At 34.4% G+C, this 20483-nt stretch overlaps 1 protein-coding gene across 1 annotated transcript in view; it reads right to left on the bottom strand.

Annotated features, from left to right (window-relative positions):
* Positions 1-1761: 1761 nt before the first annotated feature.
* The window catches only part of cbln12 (cerebellin 12), a 28651-nt gene continuing 9929 nt past the window's right edge, over positions 1762-20483 (bottom strand). The window contains exons 3-4 of the mRNA XM_061890496.1: positions 19441-19560; positions 1762-12769 (exon numbers count right to left, since the gene is read on the bottom strand). Coding sequence (XP_061746480.1) covers positions 12572-12769; positions 19441-19560 — 318 coding nt within the window. The 3' untranslated portion in view covers positions 1762-12571. The remainder of the gene's footprint in view (positions 12770-19440; positions 19561-20483) is intronic.

The raw sequence follows: 20483 nt of genomic DNA, 5'->3' as shown, positions 1-20483 counted from the left end.
TTCTTGTTTTGATTCAGAAATATTTAAAATATGTTTATTTTCACGTTTTAACTTAAAATATTTTAAAACATGTTTATTTTTGGATTTTTTTTAGAATATGTTTATTTTCTTGTTTTAATTTAAACGTAAAAAATATATATATATTTTCTTGTTTTAATTTATAAATATTGTAAATGCTTTGTTTTAAATAATTAAGGAAAAACGGGTGTAGTTTGCTGGGTGAGAACGTGTGTCTTGTATTCATTGTTAGAATTGTCTTGACATTATTACAGTTTTTATTCATTACAGTTATTATTATTTATTATTTATTACAGTTATTATTAACACATGCTTGTGTTGACATAGTCAGAGGAAGGTTACATTTCAATCAAAATATATATATTTTCCCTATACTTATTTTTAATGGGTCATAAAAAAATTATATATTTACTGACATAAAAGACTTTAAATCGTAATATAGTTTTCAGCCTACAACGGCAAAAAAAAAGAGAGATGTTTGGAAAGAATTGCATTTAAAAACCCCATTAATACTCCTTGAAGTGCATTCATGTGACGGAACATAATTGACTCCAATGTGCACGTACTAGAAAGTCCTATGATATGAGTAGAATTCGGCCTTAAAGTGGCGGTGCACGTAAGACCGAATGACGATACACCATCTTTCATGCAAGGCGGTCCTGCGGAGAAGAACCTTGGTGCTGGCCAACGGCTCCATCTGTCCGCCACGCTGCCAGCAGTAGATTTTGCAATACTCTCCGCCCCACGCTGCGCCGCTTGGTCCACGCCAACGCCAACTCTGCTGGTGGGAGCTATATTTACAAACAGCTGCTGATGAGAGGGAGGCCTGCTAATATTTATCCCGATCTGTGATCTGTTTACCGGCGAGCGAGGGATGAGAAAAACAGCCATCGGGGGTGTCCTAACTTTTTCCACAGAGGGCCCGCACTGGAAAATGAAAGCATTCAAATGCCATTTTGATGTTTTCTATTTGCAAAAATAATAAAATATATATTCCATTTGGTCTTCCCTCAATATGGGTGAGTGTTAACGGTCCCAAGGACCCGAAAGTGTTAAAAATAAGTCATGGATTAATACAAACCCCAAAACCAGTGAAGTTGTCACATTGTGTAAATGCTCAATAAAAACAGAATGCAATGATTTGCAAATCCCTTTCAACTTATATTCAATTAAATGGACTGCAAACACAAGGTATTTAATGTTCAAAGTTGTTATCTTTTGCAATTTTGGGGGAATTTGATGCCAGCAACATGTTTCAAAAGAGCTGGCACAAGTGGCAAAAAAGACTGAGGAAGTTGAGGAACGCTCATCAGACACTTATTTGGAACATCCCGCAGGTGAACAGGCTAATTGTGAACAGGTGGGGGCCGTGATTGGGTATAAAAGAGTATAAATATTTCCCCCTAAAAATGCTACAAGTGGAGCCAATAACATTGATTTTGGTTGAATTTTTGTTTTTAGAGCACTGTCAATTAAAAAAAAAAAAACTTAAAGTCTCAGGGGTCCAAAAAAGTGTTAAAATAACTCCCATATCAATATGTTTGAATGTCTAAATCAACTTCAGATCTATTTGTCATATACGAATTGCTTTTTTAAATGTTTTTACCTTATTTTATTCATATGGCAAGCACACAAAAAACATGCAATATTTTCCCCCAAAAAATATTCAAACTGAAATATTTGATGTCAATAATTCATCCCAACATTGATTTTAATGCATTATTATTTTTGGGAGCAAAAATATGAGCAAAAATCAACGACTAAAGGTCTTTGGGGTTCAAAAATGTTAAAAATAAGTCATATATTATTTTTTTTAACTTCTAACTTACTTCAGAGTTACAAGTTTAAATGTTTATTATCTTTTATGGTCTTTTTTTGTCAAAGGAAACCATGTTGTGTATGGCAAAAACACAAAATATGCAATATTTCCCCCTAAAAAGGTTAAAAGTGGAGCCAATAACATTGATTTTGGTTGAATTTTTGTTTTTAGAGCAATGTCAGTTAAAAAAACTGACTTAAAGTCTCAGGGGTTCAAAATAGTGTTAAAAATAACTCCCATATCAATATGTTTAAATGTCTAAATCAACTTCAGATCTATTTGTCGAATACGAATTGTTTTTTTTTAATGTTTTTACCTTATTTTATTGATATGGCAAGAACACAAAAAATGCAATATTTTCCCCCCAAAAATATTTGACCTGAAATATTTCATACCAACATTGATTTAAATGCATTATTATTTTTTGGAGCAAAAATATGACTAAAAATCAAAAGACTAAAGGTCCCTGGGGTTCAAAAATGTTGAAAATAAGTCATATATTCTTTTTTTTTTAACTTCTAACTTACTTCAGAGTTACAAGTTTAAATGTTTATCATCTTGTATGTTCTTTTTTGTCAAAGGAAACCATGTTGTGTATGGCAAAAACACTAAATATGCAATATTTCCCCCTAAAAAGGTTAAAAGTGGAGCCAATACCATTGATTTTGGTTGAATTTTTGTTTTTAGAGCAATGTCAGTTAAAAAAAAATGACTAAGTCTTAGGGGTCCAAAAAAGTGTTAAAAATAACTCCCATATCAATATGTTTAAATGTCTAAATAAACTTCAGATCTATTTGGCGAATACGAATTGCTTCTTTGAATGTTTTTACCTTATTTTATTGACATGGCAAGCACACAAAATATGCAATATGTTCCCCAAAAAAATATTTAAACTGAAATATTTCACACCAACATTGATTTTAATGCATTATTATTTTTTGGAGCAAAAATATGAGCAAAAATCAAAAGACTAAAGGTCCTTGGGGTTCAAAAATTTTGAAAATAAGTCATATATTCATTTTTTTAACTTCTAACTTACTTCAGAGTTACAAGTTTAAATGTTTATTATCTTTTATGGTCTTTTTTTGTCAAAGGAAACCATGTTGTGTATGGCAAAAACACTAAATATGCAATATTTCCCCCTAAAAATGTTAAAAGTGGAGCCAATAACATTGATTTTGGTTGAATTTTTGTTTTTAGAGCAATGTCAGTTAAAAAAAAACTGACTTAAAGTCTCAGGGGTTCACAAAAAGTGTTAAAAATAACTCCCATATCAATATGTTTAAATGTCGAAATCAACTTAAGATCTATTCGGCGAATGCAAATAGCTTTTTTTTAATGTTTTTACCTTATTTTATTGATATGGCAAGCACACAAAATATGCAATATTTTCCCCCAAAAAATATTCAAACTGAAATATTTGATGTCAATAATTCATACCAACATTGATTTTAATACATTATTATTTTTTGGAGCAAAAATATGAGCAAAAATCAACAACTTAAGGTCCATGGGGTTCAAAAGTGTTGAAAATAAGTCATATATTCATTTTTGTAACTTCTAACTTACTTCAGAGTTACAAGTTTAAATGTTTATTATCTTTTATGTTCTTTTTTGTCAAAGGAAACCATGTTGTGTATGGCAAAAACCCCAAATATGCAATATTTCCCCCTAAAAAGGTTAAAAGTGGAGCCAATAACATTGATTTTGGTTGAATTTTTGTTTTTAGAACAATTTCAGTTAAAAAAAACCTGACTTAATCTATCTGGGATTCAAAAAAATGTTAAAAATAACTCCCATATGAATATGTTTAAATGTCTAAATCAACTTCAGATCTATTTGTCATATACAAATTGCTTTTTTTTATGTTTTTACCTTATTTCATTGATATGGCAAGCACACAAAATATGCAATATTTTCCCCCAAAAATATTCAAACGGAAATATTTGATTTCAATAATTCATACCAACATTGATTTTAATGCATTATTGTTTTTTGGAGGAAAAATATGAGCAAAAATCAACAGCTAAAGGTCCTTGGGGTTCAAAAATGTTGAAAATAAGTCATATATTCATTTTTGTTTTACTTCTAACTTACTTCAGAGTTACAAGTTTAAATGTTTATCTTTTATGTTCTTTTTTTGTCACATAAAATCATGTTGTGTGTGGCAAAAATACAAAATACGCAATATTTCCCCCTAAAAAGGTTAAACGTGGAGCTAATAACATTGATTTTGGTTGAATTTTTGTTTTTAGAACAATGTCAGTTAAAAAAAACTAACTTAAAGTCTCAGGGGTTCACAAAAAATGTTAAAAATAACTCCCATATCAATATGTTTAAATGTCTAAATCAACTTCAGATCTATTTGTCGATAACAAATTGCTTTTTTAAATGTTTTCACCTTATTTTATTGATATGGCAAGCACACAAAATATGCAATATTTTCCCCCCAAAAATATTCAAACTGAAAAATTTGATGTCAATAATTCATACCAACATTGATTTTAATGCATTATTATTTTTTTGAGGAAAAATATGAGCAAAAATCAACAGCTAAAGGTCCTTGGGGTTCAAAAATGTTGAAAATAAGTCATATCCAATTTTGTTTTACTTCTAACTTACTTCAGAGTTACAAGTTTAAATGTTTATTATCTTTTATGGTCTTTTTTTGTCAAAGGAAACCATGTTGTGTATGGCAAAAACACTAAATATGCAATATTTCCCCCTAAAAAGGTTAAAAGTGGAGCCAATAACATTGATTTTGGTTGAATTTTTGTTTTAAGAGCAATGTCAGTTAAAAAAAAACTGACTTAAAAGTCTTAGGGGTCCAAAAAAGTGTTAAAAATAACTCCCATATCAATATGTTTAAATGTCTAAATCAACTTCAGATCTATTTGTTGATTACAAATTGTTTTTTTTCATGTTTTTACCTTATTTTATTCATATGGCAAGCACACAAAATATGCAATATTTCCCCCCAAAAAATATTCAAACTGAAAAATTTGATTTCAATAATTCATACCAACATTGATTTTAATGCATTATTATTTTTTTGAGCAAAAATCAAAAGACTAAAGGTCCCTGGGGTTCAAAAATGTTGAAAATAAGTCATATATTATTTTTTTTTAACTTCTAACTTACAAGTTTAAATGTTTATTATCTTTTATGGTCTTTTTGTCAAAGGAAACCATGTTGTGTATGGCAAAAACACTAAATATGCAATATTTCCCCCTAAAAAGATTAAAAGTGGAGCCAATAACATTGATTTTGGTTGAATTTTTGTTTTTAGAGCAATGTCAGTTAAAAAAAAAAAAACTTAAAGTCTCAAGGGTACAAAAAAGTGCTAAAAATAACTCCCATATCAATGTGTTTAAATGTCTAAATCAACTTCAGATATCTTTGTCTATAACACATTTTTTTTAAATATATTTTTACCTTATTTTATTCATATGGCAAGCACACAAAATATGCAATATGTTCCCCAAAAAAATATTCAAACTGAAATATTTGATATCAATAATTCATACCAACATTGGTTTTAATGCATTATTATTTTTTTGAGCAAAAATCAAAAGATTAAAAGATCCCAGGGGTTCAAAAATGTTATAAATAAGTCATATGTTAATTTTTTTTAACTTCTAACTTACTTCAGAGTTACAAGTTTAAATGTTTATTATCTTTTATGGTCTTTTTTGTCAAAGGAAACCATGTTGTGTATGGCAAAAACACTAAATATGCAATATTTCCCCCTAAAAAGGTTAAAAGTGGAGCCAATAACATTGATTTTGGTTGAATTTTTGTTTTTAGAGCAATGTCAGTTAAAAAAAAACTGACTTAGAGTCTCAAGGGGTTCAAAAAAGTGTTAAAAATAACTCCCATATCAATATGTTTAAATGTCTAAATCAACTTCAGATCTATTTGTCAAATACAAATAGCTTTTTTTTAATGTTTTTACCTTATTTTATTGATATGGCAAGCACACAAAATATGCAATATTTCATACCAACATTGATTTTAATGCATTATTATTTTTTGGAGCAAAAATATGAGCAAAAATCAACAACTAAAGGTCCTTGGGGTTCAAAAATGTTGAAAATAAGTCATATATAAATTTTTTTTTAACTTCTAACTTACTTCAGAGTTACAAGTTTAAATGTTTATTATCTTTTATGGTCTTTTTTTGTCAAAGGAAACCATGTTGTGTATGGCAAAAACCCCAAATATGCAATATTTCCCCCTAAAAAGGTTAAAAGTGGAGCCAATAACATTGATTTTGGTTGAATTTTTGTTTTAAGAGAAATGTCAGTTAAAAAAAAAAACTGACTTAAAGTCTCAAGGGTACAAAAAAGTGTTAAAAATAACTCCCATATCAATATGTTTGAATGTCTAAATCAACTTCAGATCTATTTGGCGAATACAAATTGTTTTTTTTTAAATGTTTTTACCTTATTTTATTGATATGGCAAGCACACAAAAAATGCAATATTTTCCCCCCAAAAATATTTGAACTGAAATATTTCATACCAACATTGATTTTAATGCATTATTATTTTTTGGAGCAAAAATATGAGCAAAAATCAAAAGACTAAAGGTCCTTGGGGTTCAAAAATGTTGAAAATAAGTCATATATTAATTTTTTTGTACTTCTAAATTACTTCAGAGTTACAGGTTTAAATGTTTATTATCTTTTATGTTCTTTTTTTGTCAAATGAAATCATGTTGTGTGTGGCAAAAATACAAAATACGCAATATTTCCCCCTAAAAAGGTTAAACGTGGAGCCAATCACATTGATTTTGGTTGAATTTTTGTTTTTAGAACAATGTCAGTTAAAAAAAAAAACAACTTAAAGTCTCAGGGGTTCAATAAGTCTTATATAAATAAACCAGGAGGGCCCACACATTTTACTTTTCAGTTGACCAAGTGATCAATTGATAATTCTTATATTTAATTTATGAAAGAGACGTTTTTGTTAACAAGTTACTCTAAAAACGAGACCCATTACCCCACCTATTTGGCACTCAGCATTAAGGGTTGGAATTGGGGGTTAAATCACCAAAAATGATTCCTGAGCGCGGCCAATGCTTTTGCTCTCTGCTCTCCTCATTGATTTCTACTTTAATTTCAACTTAAAGGTGTTGAATGATAATACAAGCATGTTTAATTCCTTTCTTTCAAGAAGACAAGAATATAAGTTGGTGTATTACCTGATTCTGATGACTTGCATTGATGGGAATCAGACAGTAGTGATGATAACGTCCACATTTTTAAATAGGAGAGAAAAAATTCTGTCCAATACTACATGAAAGTGGTTATTTTAGCCATCTTATTTGTCCAGCGTCCATACTACTTTTTATATACTTTACAACAGGGGTCACCAACCTTTTTGAAAGCAAGAGCTACTTCTTGGGTACTGATTAATGCAAAGGGATACCAGTTTGATACACACTTAAATAAATTCCCAAAAATAGCCAATTTCCTTAATATACCTTTGATAAATAAATCTATATATATATATAAAAAATGGGTATTTCTGTCTTTCATTCCGTCGTACATTTTTTTTCCTTTTACGGAAGGTTTTTTGTAGAGAATAAATGATGAAAAAAACACTTAATTGAACGGTTTAAAAGAGGACAAAACACGAAAAAAATGAAAATTAAATTTTGAAACATAGTTTATCTTCAATTTCGACTCTTTAAAATTCAAAATTCGACCGAAAAAAAAGAAGAGAAAAACTAGCTAATTCGAATCGTTTTGAAAAAATTAAAAAAAGAATTTATGGAACATCATTAGTCTTTTTTCCTGATTAAGATTAATTTTAGAATTTTGATGACATGTTTTAAATAGGTTAAAATCCAATCTGCACTTTGTTAGAATATATAACAAATTGGATCAAGCTCTATTTCTAACAGGGACAAATCATTATTTCTTCTAGATTTTCCAGAAACAAAAATTTTAAAAGAAATTTGAAATGAGATTTAAATTTGATTCTACAGATTTTCTAGATTTGCCAGAATAATTTTTTTTAATTTTAATCATAATAAGATGAAGAAATGTTTAACAAATATTCTTCGTCGAAAAAACACAAGCTAAAATGAAGAATGAAATTAAAATGTATTTATTATTCTTTACAATCAAAACAATAAATTTACTTGAACATTGATTTCAATTGTCAGGAAAGATGAGGAAGGAATTTAAAAGGTAAAAAGGTATATGTGTTTAAAAACCCCAAAATCATTTTTAAGGTTGTATTTTTTCTCTAAAATTGTCTTTCTGAAAGTTATAAGAAGCAAAGTAAAAAAAATAATGATTTAAACAAGTGAAGACCAAGTCTTTAAAATGTTTTTTTGGCTTTCCATATTCTATTTGAGTTTTGTCTCTCTTAGAATTAAAAATGTCGAGCAAAGCGAGACCAGCTTGATAGTAAATAAATACAATTTAAATAAATAGAGGCAGCTCACTGGTAAGTGCTGCTTTTTGAGCTATTTTTAGAACAGGCCAGCGGGCGACTCATCAGGTTCTTACGGGCGACCTGGTGCCAGCGGTCACCGCGTTGGTGACCCCTGCTTTACAAGAAACACAATAGCGGCAAACTTTGTAGCTTGTTGTGCTCGCAAGCTTTCGGAGACTCTTATTTTGCTAGCGCCGGCCGGATGAAGCGGTGCTTTTATTTTGAAAACAGGAACTGAGCGGCCGTTTTTTTTGTGTGTGTTTGATTAAAACTTTTATTAGTATATTACACAGTATAGTACATATTCAGTACATTTGACCACTAAATGGTACCATGGTCTTTAAAGTTTTGACGGCGTTTTTTGAGATAAAACGTGTTTTTGTATACACTTTAAAAGAAACACGTTGTAGCTTGTTGTGCTCGCTAGCTTTCGAGACCCTTATTTTGTTAGCGCTTTTATTGTGAAGACAGGAACGGCGCGAGTCGGTTTTTAAGCTTTTTAACGGCGCGAGAGTGTGTTGGAATAAAAAAAAGTGTTTCTTACCTTCCTCTCTGTCATTTTTTTGCTTAATAATGATCTGGCACAAGTCTTTCGGGTGCCGTGAATGTCAATCAAGCGGCGGAAGTGATGTCATGGTGACGATTAATGATCGCTAATTTCCACCGGGGGGCGGAGCTTAGTGCCTTGCTCAGACAGCGGCAGCACTTTCGTGTTATTAACGATTATGTAAACTCTATTAACCTTTTTTTTTTTTAAATTAATGCATTATTAATTTTAAAAAAGGGTAATAACATCAGTTCAAATTAACAAGTTTTGTTGTATCTACAAAATAAAACACGTTAGTATATCAATTAAGGAAAAAAGAGTGGGGGGACACATTTTATGGGAGCACAGAAATACACTATATTGCCAAAAGTATTTGGCCACCCATCCAAATGATGAGAATCAGGTGTAATAATCACAGGTGTATCAAATCGAGCACTTGGAGATTGTTTCTACAAACATTTGTGAAAGAATAAATCCAGTCGTGAAGTTTCCTTTAAGTTTTTTAAATATTCCAAAGTCAACTATTATTAAAAAAATGGAAGAGTTTGCGAACAACAGCAACTCAGCCACCAAGTGGTAGGCCACATAAGATGACAGAGGAGGGGTCAGCATAGTTGCTGCAGAGCTCCAAATTTCATGTGACCTCCAAATTAGCCCACGCGCAGTACGCAGAGGGCGCCGTGGAATGGGTTTCCATGGCTGGGCAGCTGCATCTAAGACATACATCACCAAGTCCGATGCAAAGCGTGGGATGCAGTGGTGTAAATCATGTCGCCACTGGACTTTAGAGCAGTGGAAACGGCCTCTCCGGAGTGATGAATCATGCTTTGTCATCTGGCAAACTGATGGACGGGTCCGGGTTTGGAGGTGGACAGTAGAACGGTACATTTTGGACTGTATTGAGTGGGAAATTTGGTGGAGGAGGAATTATGGTGTGGGGTTGTTTTTCCAGGAGTTTGGCTTGGGCCCTTAGTTCCAAGTGAAAGGAACTTTGAATGAACATTTTGGACAATTCCATGCTCCCAAACGTGTGGGAACAGTTTGGAGCGAGCCTCTTCCTCTTCCGATATGACTGCGCACCAGAAGAGATGGATGACAGAGTCCGGTGTGGGTGAACTTGACTGGCCTGCACAGAGTCCTGACCTGAACCCGATAGCACACCTTTGGAATGAATTAGAAGAGAGGCCTTCTCAGTGTGACCTCACCAATGCGCTTTTGGAAGATAAACACACTCTGCAACCTTGAGGACAGCCTTCCCAAGAGAGTTGAAGCTGTAATAGCTGCAAAAGTTGGACCCACATTATGTTGAACCCTATGGGTTAGGAATGGGATGGCACTTCAAGTTCATATGTGAGTCAAGTCAATACTTTTGGCAATATAGTGTAATTTATGTATCCCCTACTAACTTTTTTTTTGTAATTAATAAAATCAGTCCAAATTCACAAGTTGTGTATAATGCCAAGTCTGTACATACAGTATAATCCACATGATGTTAGTACATAGCCTGAGGAAAATAGACATACACATATTTTCTGGCATAATATTTGTTTCGTTTTGTTTTTTGGGTTTGTTCCCATTATATTGGTGTTATTTTATAATCCATCAGAAGACTTAATACATAGTGAACCAAAACGGAAGTGCTGCCTCTTTCTGAACAAGTCACAGAGCTCCGCCCCCATGTGCGCGCCCCCGGTAGGGGATACTAAATATGTCATGGATACATAATTTTGCACGACACCGATGGGGACGTGACGGGCACCCCTGGTTTAGATCAACTTCAGATCCATTTAACCGACCTACTCAGTGGCTTAGTGGTTAGAGTGTCCGCCCTAAGATTGGTAGTTTGTGAGTTCAAACCCCGGAATACAAACACACACATATTTTCCGGCATTATAATTGTTTCGTTTTGTTTTTTTGGTTTGTTGCCATTATGTTGGTGTTATTTTATGATCTATCAGAGGACTGAATACTTAGTGAACCAAAACGGAAGTGCTGCCGCTGTCTGAACAAGTCACAGAGCTCCGCCCCCATGTGCGCGCCCCCGGTAGGGGATACTAAATATTTCATGGATACAGTTTTTCGCACAACACCGATATCAACGTGATGGGCACCCCTGGTCTGGACCTACTCAGTGGCCTAGTGGCTAGAATGTCCGCCCCGAGGTCGGTAGGTTGTGAGTTCAAATCCCAAAATATAAACACACACATTTTCTGGCATAATATTTGTTTCGTTTAGTTTTTTTATGTTTGTTCCCATTATATTGGTGTTATTTTATAATCTATCAGAAGACTGAATACATAGTGAACCAAAACGTAAGTGCTGCCGCTGTCTGAACAAGGCACAGAGCTCCGCCCCCAATTTGCGCGCCACCGGTAGGGGATACTAAATATTTCATGGATACAGAATTTCGCACGACACCGATATCGGCGTAACAGGCACCCCTGGTCTGGACTTACTCAGTGGCCTAGTGGTTGGAGTGTCCACCCCGAGATCGGTAGGTTGTGAGTTCAAATCCCAAAATATAAACATACACATATTTTCTGGCATAATATTTGTTTCGTTTTGTTTTTTTATGTTTGTTCCCATTATATTGGTGTTATTTTATAATCTATCAGAAGACTGAATACATAGTGAACCAAAACGGAAGTACTGTGCCCCCATGTGCGCGCCCCCGGTAGGGAATACTAAATATTTCATGGATACAGAATTTCGCACGACACTGATACGACGTAACAGGCACCTCTGGTCTAGACCTACTCAGTGGCCTAGTGGTTCGAGTGTCTGCCCTGAGATCGGTAGGTTGTGAGTTCAAATCCCAAAATATAAACATACACATATTTTTTGGCATCATATTTGTTTCGTTTTGTTTTTTTGGTTTGTTCCCATTATATTAGTGTTATTTTATAATCTATCAGAAGACTGAATACATAGTGAACCAAAACGGAAGTACTTTTCCCCCATGTGCGCGCCCCCGGTATGGGATACTAAATATTTCATGGATACAGAATTTCGCACGAAACCGGCCCCTGGTCTAGATCAACTTCAGATCCATCTTTCTGACCTACTCAGTGAGTTCAAATCCCGGCCGAGTCATACCAAAGACTATAAAAACGGGAGCCATTACCTCCCTGTTTGGCACTCAGCATCAAGGGTTGGAATTGGGGGTTAAATCACCAAAAATGATTCACGGGCGCAGCACCGCTGCTGCTCACTGCTCTCCTCACCTCCCAGGGGGTGGATGAGGGGATGCAGAGGACAAATTTCACCACACCTGACAATAACTTTAAAGTTTTTACTTTAACTTTATTGATTATGAGTTTTTTTGTTGTTTTTTTAAATGTTTTTACCTTCTTTTATTTATACGGCAAACACACAAAATATGCAATATTTTACCCGAAAAAAAATATTCTAACTGAAATATTTAATGTGAAGTAATTGGAGCCTTGAATTGATCGATAAGTTTTAAAGTAATAAAACAGCATTTTTGTGTCGTTATTGTCAATATTGCAACAGTTTATCCTTACGTCTGTGCAGGCAAAAAAAGAGCGGCCATAACAAACTAAAAGGTTTTGAAAGTTACATCATGACGCCCACAAACGCACATGCTTACTTCACAATTTGCACGACTCCGATGTCAGTCATACGAAATAAAACAGAAAATAATGACACATTTTAGCGGGGAGGAAGCTCACATGCGCCGTCGAAAGAACTGCAAAAAAATGCGCCGCCCTGGTCTTCTTACAAGGGGAAGACCAGGAACCCGGAAAAAGTGGAGTACTTCCAGCCGCCCATCAGGTTACCCCGCTCCAGTCGGAGATAGGCTTTGTCGCCCTTTTCCATAATCACCAGGCCGGCGTTCGTGGCCGCCTCCCTGGTCACGTCCTGGTCCCCGGCGAAGGCGGAGATCATGGGCCAGCCGTTGACCATCAAGCTGACCTGGAAGACATGAAATTTTGGTGCACCGTTTAAAAGGGGGTGGGGGATTTTGCCTATAATTCACAATCCTTATAGAAGACAAAAACAACTAACTTTTTTTATGCATTCTAAATCATAAATAAACATTAGCAAAAGTCAGCTAATAATGGCGTCAAGGGGAGCCTCCTATACTGGCTCACCTGCGCTGGCTTCCTGTGCACTTAAGATGTGACTTTAAGGTTTTACTACTTACGTATAAAATACCACACGGTCTAGCTCCATCCCATCTTGCCGATTGTATTGTACCATATTAAGATTTTAAGCATATTAATTTAATAGACGCATCACAACGTTCGCTATTTCCTTCAACAATAACACTGATTTCTACGCAGCGATACAACAAACATAATAAAACAGTCACTTACTGTACAATGTCTGCTTTCACCGGGATGCCAAGAAATGGTGTGTTTTTATCTTCCCGTTTAGATGAAGAATTAACCTTTTTTTAATCGAGAAATGTAGGTAATCATACAACTGGCACTCAATATTATTAAAAAGTATTGATTTTGAAACAAGAATTGATTTGTAATTGAATCGTGACTCCCCAGAGGCGAATCGTGCCCAAAGATTCACAGCCCTAGTCGATATGTAGCGTAGTAACATTCATAATAACATGTAATATTTATGTATTTGGTAATTTTAAGCATATCAGTTTCATAGACGCATCACAACGTTCGCTCTTTCCTTCAACAACAACACTGATTTCTACACAGCGATACAAGAAACATAATAAAACAGTCACTTACTGTACAATGTCTGCATTCACCGGCATGCCGAGTGATGTGATGTTTTTATCTTCCCGTTTAGATGAAGAATTAACCATTTTTTAATGGAGGAACGTAGAAAATCATAGAACTGGCACTCAATATTATTAAAATGCATTGTTTTTGAATCGAGAATTGATTCTGGATCGAATCGTGACTCCCCAGAATAAAATCGTGCCCAAAGATTCAAAGTCCTCGTAGATATGTAATGGAGTAACATTCATAATAACATGTAATATTTATGTATTTTGCTCATTTCAAGCATATTAGTTTCATAAACTCATCACAGCGTTCGCTCTTTCCTTCAACAACAACACTGATTTCTACTCAGCGATACAACAAACATAATAAAACAATCACTTACTGTACAATGTCTGCTTTCATTAGGATGCTGACTAATGGGATGTTTATATCTTCCCGTTTAGATGAAGAATTAACCATTTTTTAATGGAGGAACGTAGAAAATCATAGAACTGGCACTCAATATTACTAAAATGCATTGTTTTTGAATCGAGAATTGATTCGGGATCGAATCGTGACTCCCCGGAATAAAATCGTGCCCAAAGTTTCAAAGTCCTCGTAGATATGTAATGGAGTAACATTCCTAATAACATGTAATATTTATGTATTTTGCTAATTTCAAGCATAATAGTTTCATAAACTCATCACAGCATTCGCTCTTTCTTTCAACAACAACACTGATTTCTACTCAGCGATACAACAAACATAATAAAACAATCACTTACTGTACAATGTCTGCTTTCATTAGGATGCTGACTAATGTGATGTTTATATCTTCCCCTTTAGATGAAAAATCAACCATTTTTTAATGGAGGAACGTAGAAAAATCATAGAACTGGCACTCAATATTATTAAAATGCGTTGTTTTTGAATCGAGAATTGATTCGGAATCGAGCCGTGACTCCCTGGAATAGAATCGTGCCCAAAGATTCACAGTCCTAGTAGATATGTAGTGTAGTAACATTCATAATAACATGTAATATTTATGTATTTTGCTCATTTCAAGCATAATAGTTTCATAAACTCATCACAGCGTTCGCTCTTTCCTTCAACAACAACACTGCTTTCTACTCAGCGATACAACAAACATAATAAAACAATCACTTACTGTACAATGTCTGCTTTCATTAGGATGCCGACTAATGGGATGTTTATATCCTCCCGTTTAGATGAAGAATTAACCATTTTTTAATGGAGGAACGTAGAAAATCATAGAACTGGCACTCAATATTATTCAAATGCATTGTTTTTGAATCGAGAATTGATTCGGGATCGAATCGTAACTCCTCAGAATAAAATCGTACCCAAAGATTCAAAGTCCTCGTAGATATGTAATGGAGTAACATTCATAATAACATGTAATATTTATGTATTTTGCTCATTTCAAGCATAATAGTTTCATAAACTCATCACAGCGTTCGCTCTTTCCTTCAACAACAACACTGATTTCTACGCAGCGATACAACAAACATGATAAAACAATCACTTACTGTACAATGTCTGCTTTCATTAGGATGCCGACTAATGGGATGTTTATATCTTCCCGTTTAGATGAAGAATTAACCATTTTTTAATGGTGGAACGTAGAAAATCATAGAACTGGCACTCAATATTATTAAAATGCATTGTTTTTTAATCGAGAATTGAGTCGGAATCGAGCCGTGACTCCCTGGAATCGAATCGTGACCAAAGATTCACAGTCCTGGTAGATATGTAGTGTTACTAAAATTCATAATAACATGTAATATTTACCTATTTTGCTATTTTTAAGCATATTAGTTTCATAGACGCATCACAACGTTCGCTATTTCCTTCAACAACAACACTGATTTCTACGCAGCGATACAACAAACATAATAAAACGATCACTTACTGTACAATGTCTGCTTTCACCGGCATGCCTAGTGATGGGATGTTTTTATCTTCCCGTTTAGATGAAGAATTACCTTTTTTTTAATCAACGAATGTAGTTAATCATACAACTGGCACTCAATATTATTAAAAAGTATTGATTTTGAAAAGAGATTTGATTTGTAATTGAATCCTGACTCCCCAGAAGCGAATCGTGCCCAAAGATTCACAGCCCTAGTCGATATGTAGTGTAGTAACATTCATAATAACATGTAATATTTATGTATTTTGCTAATTTCAAGCATATTAGTTTCATAAAGTCATCACACCGTTCGCTCTTTCCTTCAACAACAACACTTATTTCTACTCAGCGATACAACAAACATAATAAAACAATCACTTACTGTACAATGTCTGCTTTCATTAGGATGCTGACTAATGGGATGTTTATATCTTCCCATTTAGATGAATAATTAACCATTTTTTAATGGAGGAACGTACAAAATCATAGAACTGGCACTCAATATTATTAAAATGCATTGTTTTTGAATCGAGGATTGATTCGGAATTGAGCCGTGACTCCCTGGAATCGAATCGTGACCAAAGATTCACAGTCCTGGTAGATATGTAGTGTAGTAACATTCATAATAACATGTAATATTTATGTATTTTGCTCATTTTAAGCATATTAGTTTCATAGACGCATCACAACGTTCGCTATTTCCTTCAACAACAACACAGATTTCTACTCAGCGATACAACGAACATAATAAAACAATCACTTACTGTACAATGTCTGCTTTTACCGGGATGCCGAGTGATGGGATGTTTTTATCTTCCCGTTTAGATGAAGAATTAACCTTTTTTTAATCAAGGAATGTAGTTAATCATACAACTGGCACTCAATATTATTAAAAAGTATTGATTTTGAAACGAGAATTGAGTTGTAATTGAATCTTGACTCCCTAGAAACGAATCGTGCCCAAAGATTCACAGCCCTAGTCGATATGTAGTGTAGTAACATTCATAATAACATGTAATATTTATGTATTTGGTAATTTTAAGCATATCAGTTTCATAGACGCATCACAACGTTCGCTCTTTCCTTCAACAACAACACTGATTTCTACTCAGCGATACAACAAACATAATAAAACAATCACTTACTGTACAATGTCTGCTTTTACCGGGATGCCGAGTCATGGGATGTTTTTATCTTCCCATTTAGATGAAGAATTCACCTTTTTTTAATCGAGAAATGCAGTTAATCATACAACTGGCACTCAATATTATTAAAAAGTATTGATTTTGAAACGAGAATTGATATGTAATTGAATCGTGACTCCCCATAAGCAAATCGTGCCCAAAGATTCGCAGCCCTAGTCGATATGTAGTGTAGTAACATTCATAATAACATGTAATATTTATGTATTTGGTAATTTTAAGCATGTCAGTTTCATAGACTCATCACATCGTTCGCTATTTCCTTCAACAACAACACGGATTTCTACGCAGCGATACAACAAACATAATAAAACAGTCACTTACTGTACAATGTCTGCTTTTACCGGGATGGCGAGTGATGGGGTGTTTTTATCTTCCCGTTTAGATGAAGAATTAACCTTTTTTTAATCGAGAAATGCAGTTAATCATACAACTGGCACTCAATATTATTAAAAAGTATTGATTTTGAAAAGAGAATTGATTTGTAATTGAATCGTGACTCCCCAGAAGCGAATCGTGCCCAAAGATTCACAGCCCTAGTCGATATGTAGTGTAGTAACATTCATAATAACATGTAATATTTATGTATTTGGTAATTTTAAGCATATCAGTTTCATAGACGCATCACAGCATTCGCTCTTTCCTTCAACAACAACACTGATTTCTACTCAGCGATACAACAAACATAATACAACAATCACTTACTGTACAATGTCTGCTTTCATTAGGATGCCGACTAATGGGATCTTTATATCTTCCCGTTTAGATGAAGAATTAACCATTTTTTAAATGGAGGAACGTAGAAAAATCATAGAACTGGCACTCAATATTATTAAAATGCATTGTTTTTGAATCGAGAATTGATTCGAAATCGAGCCTTGACTCCCTGGAATTGAATCGTTCCCAAAGATTCACAGTCCTAGTAGATATGTAGTGTAGTAACATTCATAATAACATGTAATATTTACCCATTTTGCTCATTTCAAGCATATTAGTTTCATAAACTCATCACAGCGTTCGCTCTTTGCTTCAACAACAACACTGATTTCTACTCAGCGATACAACAAACATAATAAAACAATCACTTACTGTACAATGTCTGCTTTCATTAGGATGCCGACTAATGGGATGTTTACATCTTCCCGTTTAGATGAAGAATTAACCATTTTTAATGGAGGAACGTAGAAAATCATAGAACTCAATATTATTAAAATGCATTGTTTTTGAATCGAGAATTGATTCGGGATCGAATCGTAACCCCTCAGAATAAAATCGTACCCAAAGATTCAAAGTCTTCGTAGATATGTAATGGAGTAACATTCATAATAACATGTAATATTTATGTATTTTGCTAATTTTAAGCATAATAGTTTCATAAACTCATCACAGCGTTCGCTCTTTCCTTCAACAACAATACTGATTTCTACTCAGCGATACAACAAACATAATAAAACAATCACTTACTGTACAATGTCTGCTTTCATTAGGATGCCGACTAATGGGATGTTTATATCTTCCCGTTTAGATGAAGAATTAACCATTTTTTAATGGAGGAACGTAGAAAATCATAGAACTCAATATTATTAAAATGCATTGTTTTTGAATCGAGAATTGATTCGGGATCGAATCGTAACTCCTCAGAATAAAATCGTACCCAAAGATTCAAAGTCTTCGTAGATATGTAATGGAGTAACATTCACAATAACATGTAATATTTATGTATTTTGCTAATTTTAAGCATAATAGTTTCATAAACTCATCACAGCGTTCGCTCTTTCCTTCAACAACAACACTGATTTCTACTCAGCGATACAACAAACATAATAAAACAATCACTTACTGTACACTGTCTGCTTTCATTAGGATGCAGACTAATGGAATGTTTACATCTTCCCGTTTAGATGAAGAATTAACCATTTTTTAATGGAGGAACGTAGAAAATCATAGAACTGTCACGCAATATTATTAAAATGCTTATGAATCGAGAAGTGATTTGGAATCGAGCCGTGACTCCCTGGAATCGAATCGTGCCCAAAGATTCACAGTCCTAGTAGATATGTAGTGTAGTAACATTCATAATAACATGTAATATTTACCTATTTTGGTCATTTTAAGCGTATTAGTTTCATAGACGCATCACAAAGTTCGCCATTTCCTTCAACAACAACACTGATTTCTACTCAGCAATACGACGAACAGGATAAAAAATCACTTACTATACAATGTCTGCTCGCACTGGGAAGCCGAGTAATGGGATGTTTATATCTTTCGTTTAGATGAAGAATTAACCATAACCCTTGCAAAGGGTTAAAAAAACCATCACATTCTGGTCTAAGTTGACCAACTTCTCGGTTTATGTCCACAATCCTGAGAGGCAGGATTTACCATCTAAAAGTAACTTTCACCAGCTTCGAGGCGAAATAAAAGCTCCTCAGCTCATGATGTCAATACAATAAGCTAGTTAGCGTTCTGTGATCAATACGCCCCTCAAAGTAGGGCCTTAACGTTAACGCTTATGATGACAATATCGCTAAAACTTGGTTAATATTCTGGTCATGAAATGTAAACAGAGTATTGTTGTTTATTTCGAGGGCTTTATGGGCGGAGTAGAGGACCTCCCGTTGACTCCATTGTTAGCTGATTTTTCCTAACTTCTTTTTACGATTTAGAATACACATGTCTTACATAGGGATTGTGAATGATAGTTCTAGCTCCCAAAAAATGTGCAGTTCCCTTTGAACCCCAGCAGGGACATTTTGGTCCAGCACTTACCTGAATAGTCTGTCTGTTGTAGGCCTTGACGACGTGGAAGTTGAAGCTGTAAACGCCCCTTCTTGGTGCCAGGAAGACACTGCTCTCTTGATCAAAATGACCGCCCACGTTCACCAGGATCTGGATTCACAGCGGGGGAGGGAGGGTGGAGTGAACCTTTTCAGCTCCATATGCAAGTATCCAAGTGAGCGCCTCCTATAGCGGCCGCCCAAAAAAATATCTGTTTCTCAGCTGTAGTCCATATGGGCTGCAGCAGTACTCGGTTGTAGTGCACTTTTCCACCACTTGTGGCAGTAATGACAATATAAAACAGGGGTTATTGTAATACACTTTTCCACCACTTGTGGCAGTAATGACAATATAAAACAGGCGTAGCTGTAATACACTTTTCCACCACGTGTGGCAGTAATGACAATATAAATCAGGGGTAGTTGTAATACAATTTTCCACCATTTGTGGCAGTAATTACAATATAAAACAGGGGTTATTGTAATACAATTTTCCACCACTTGTGGCAGTATTGACAATATAAAACAGGCGTAGTTGTAATACACTTATCCACCACTTGTGGCAGTATTGACAATATAAAACAGGGGTAGTTGTACTACACTTTTCCACCACTTGTGGCAGTATTGGCAATATAAAACAGGGGTGGTTGTAATACACTTTTCCACCACTTGTGGCAGTAATGACAATATAAAACAGGGGTAGTTGTAATACACTTTTCCACCACTTGTGGCAGTAATGACAATATAAAACAGGGGTAGTTGTAACACAATTTTCCAACATTTGTGGCAGTAATGACAATATAAAACAGGCGTAGTTGTAATACACTTTTCCACCACTTGTGGCAGTAATGATAATATAAAACAGGGGTAGTTGTAATACACTTTTCCACCAATAGTGGCAGTAATGACAATATAAAACAGGCGTAGTTGTAATACACTTTTCCACCACTCGTGGCAGAATTGACCAAATAAAACAGGCTTAGTTGTAATACACTTTTCCACCACTTGTGGCAGTATTGACAATATAAAACAGGG

This window comes from Nerophis ophidion, linkage group LG28, assembly GCF_033978795.1.
Source record: "Nerophis ophidion isolate RoL-2023_Sa linkage group LG28, RoL_Noph_v1.0, whole genome shotgun sequence".
In the NCBI taxonomy this organism is placed as follows: domain Eukaryota; kingdom Metazoa; phylum Chordata; class Actinopteri; order Syngnathiformes; family Syngnathidae; genus Nerophis; species Nerophis ophidion.
Note: the sequence above shows the minus strand (reverse complement) of the source record. Positions and strands in the feature narration are given on the sequence as shown.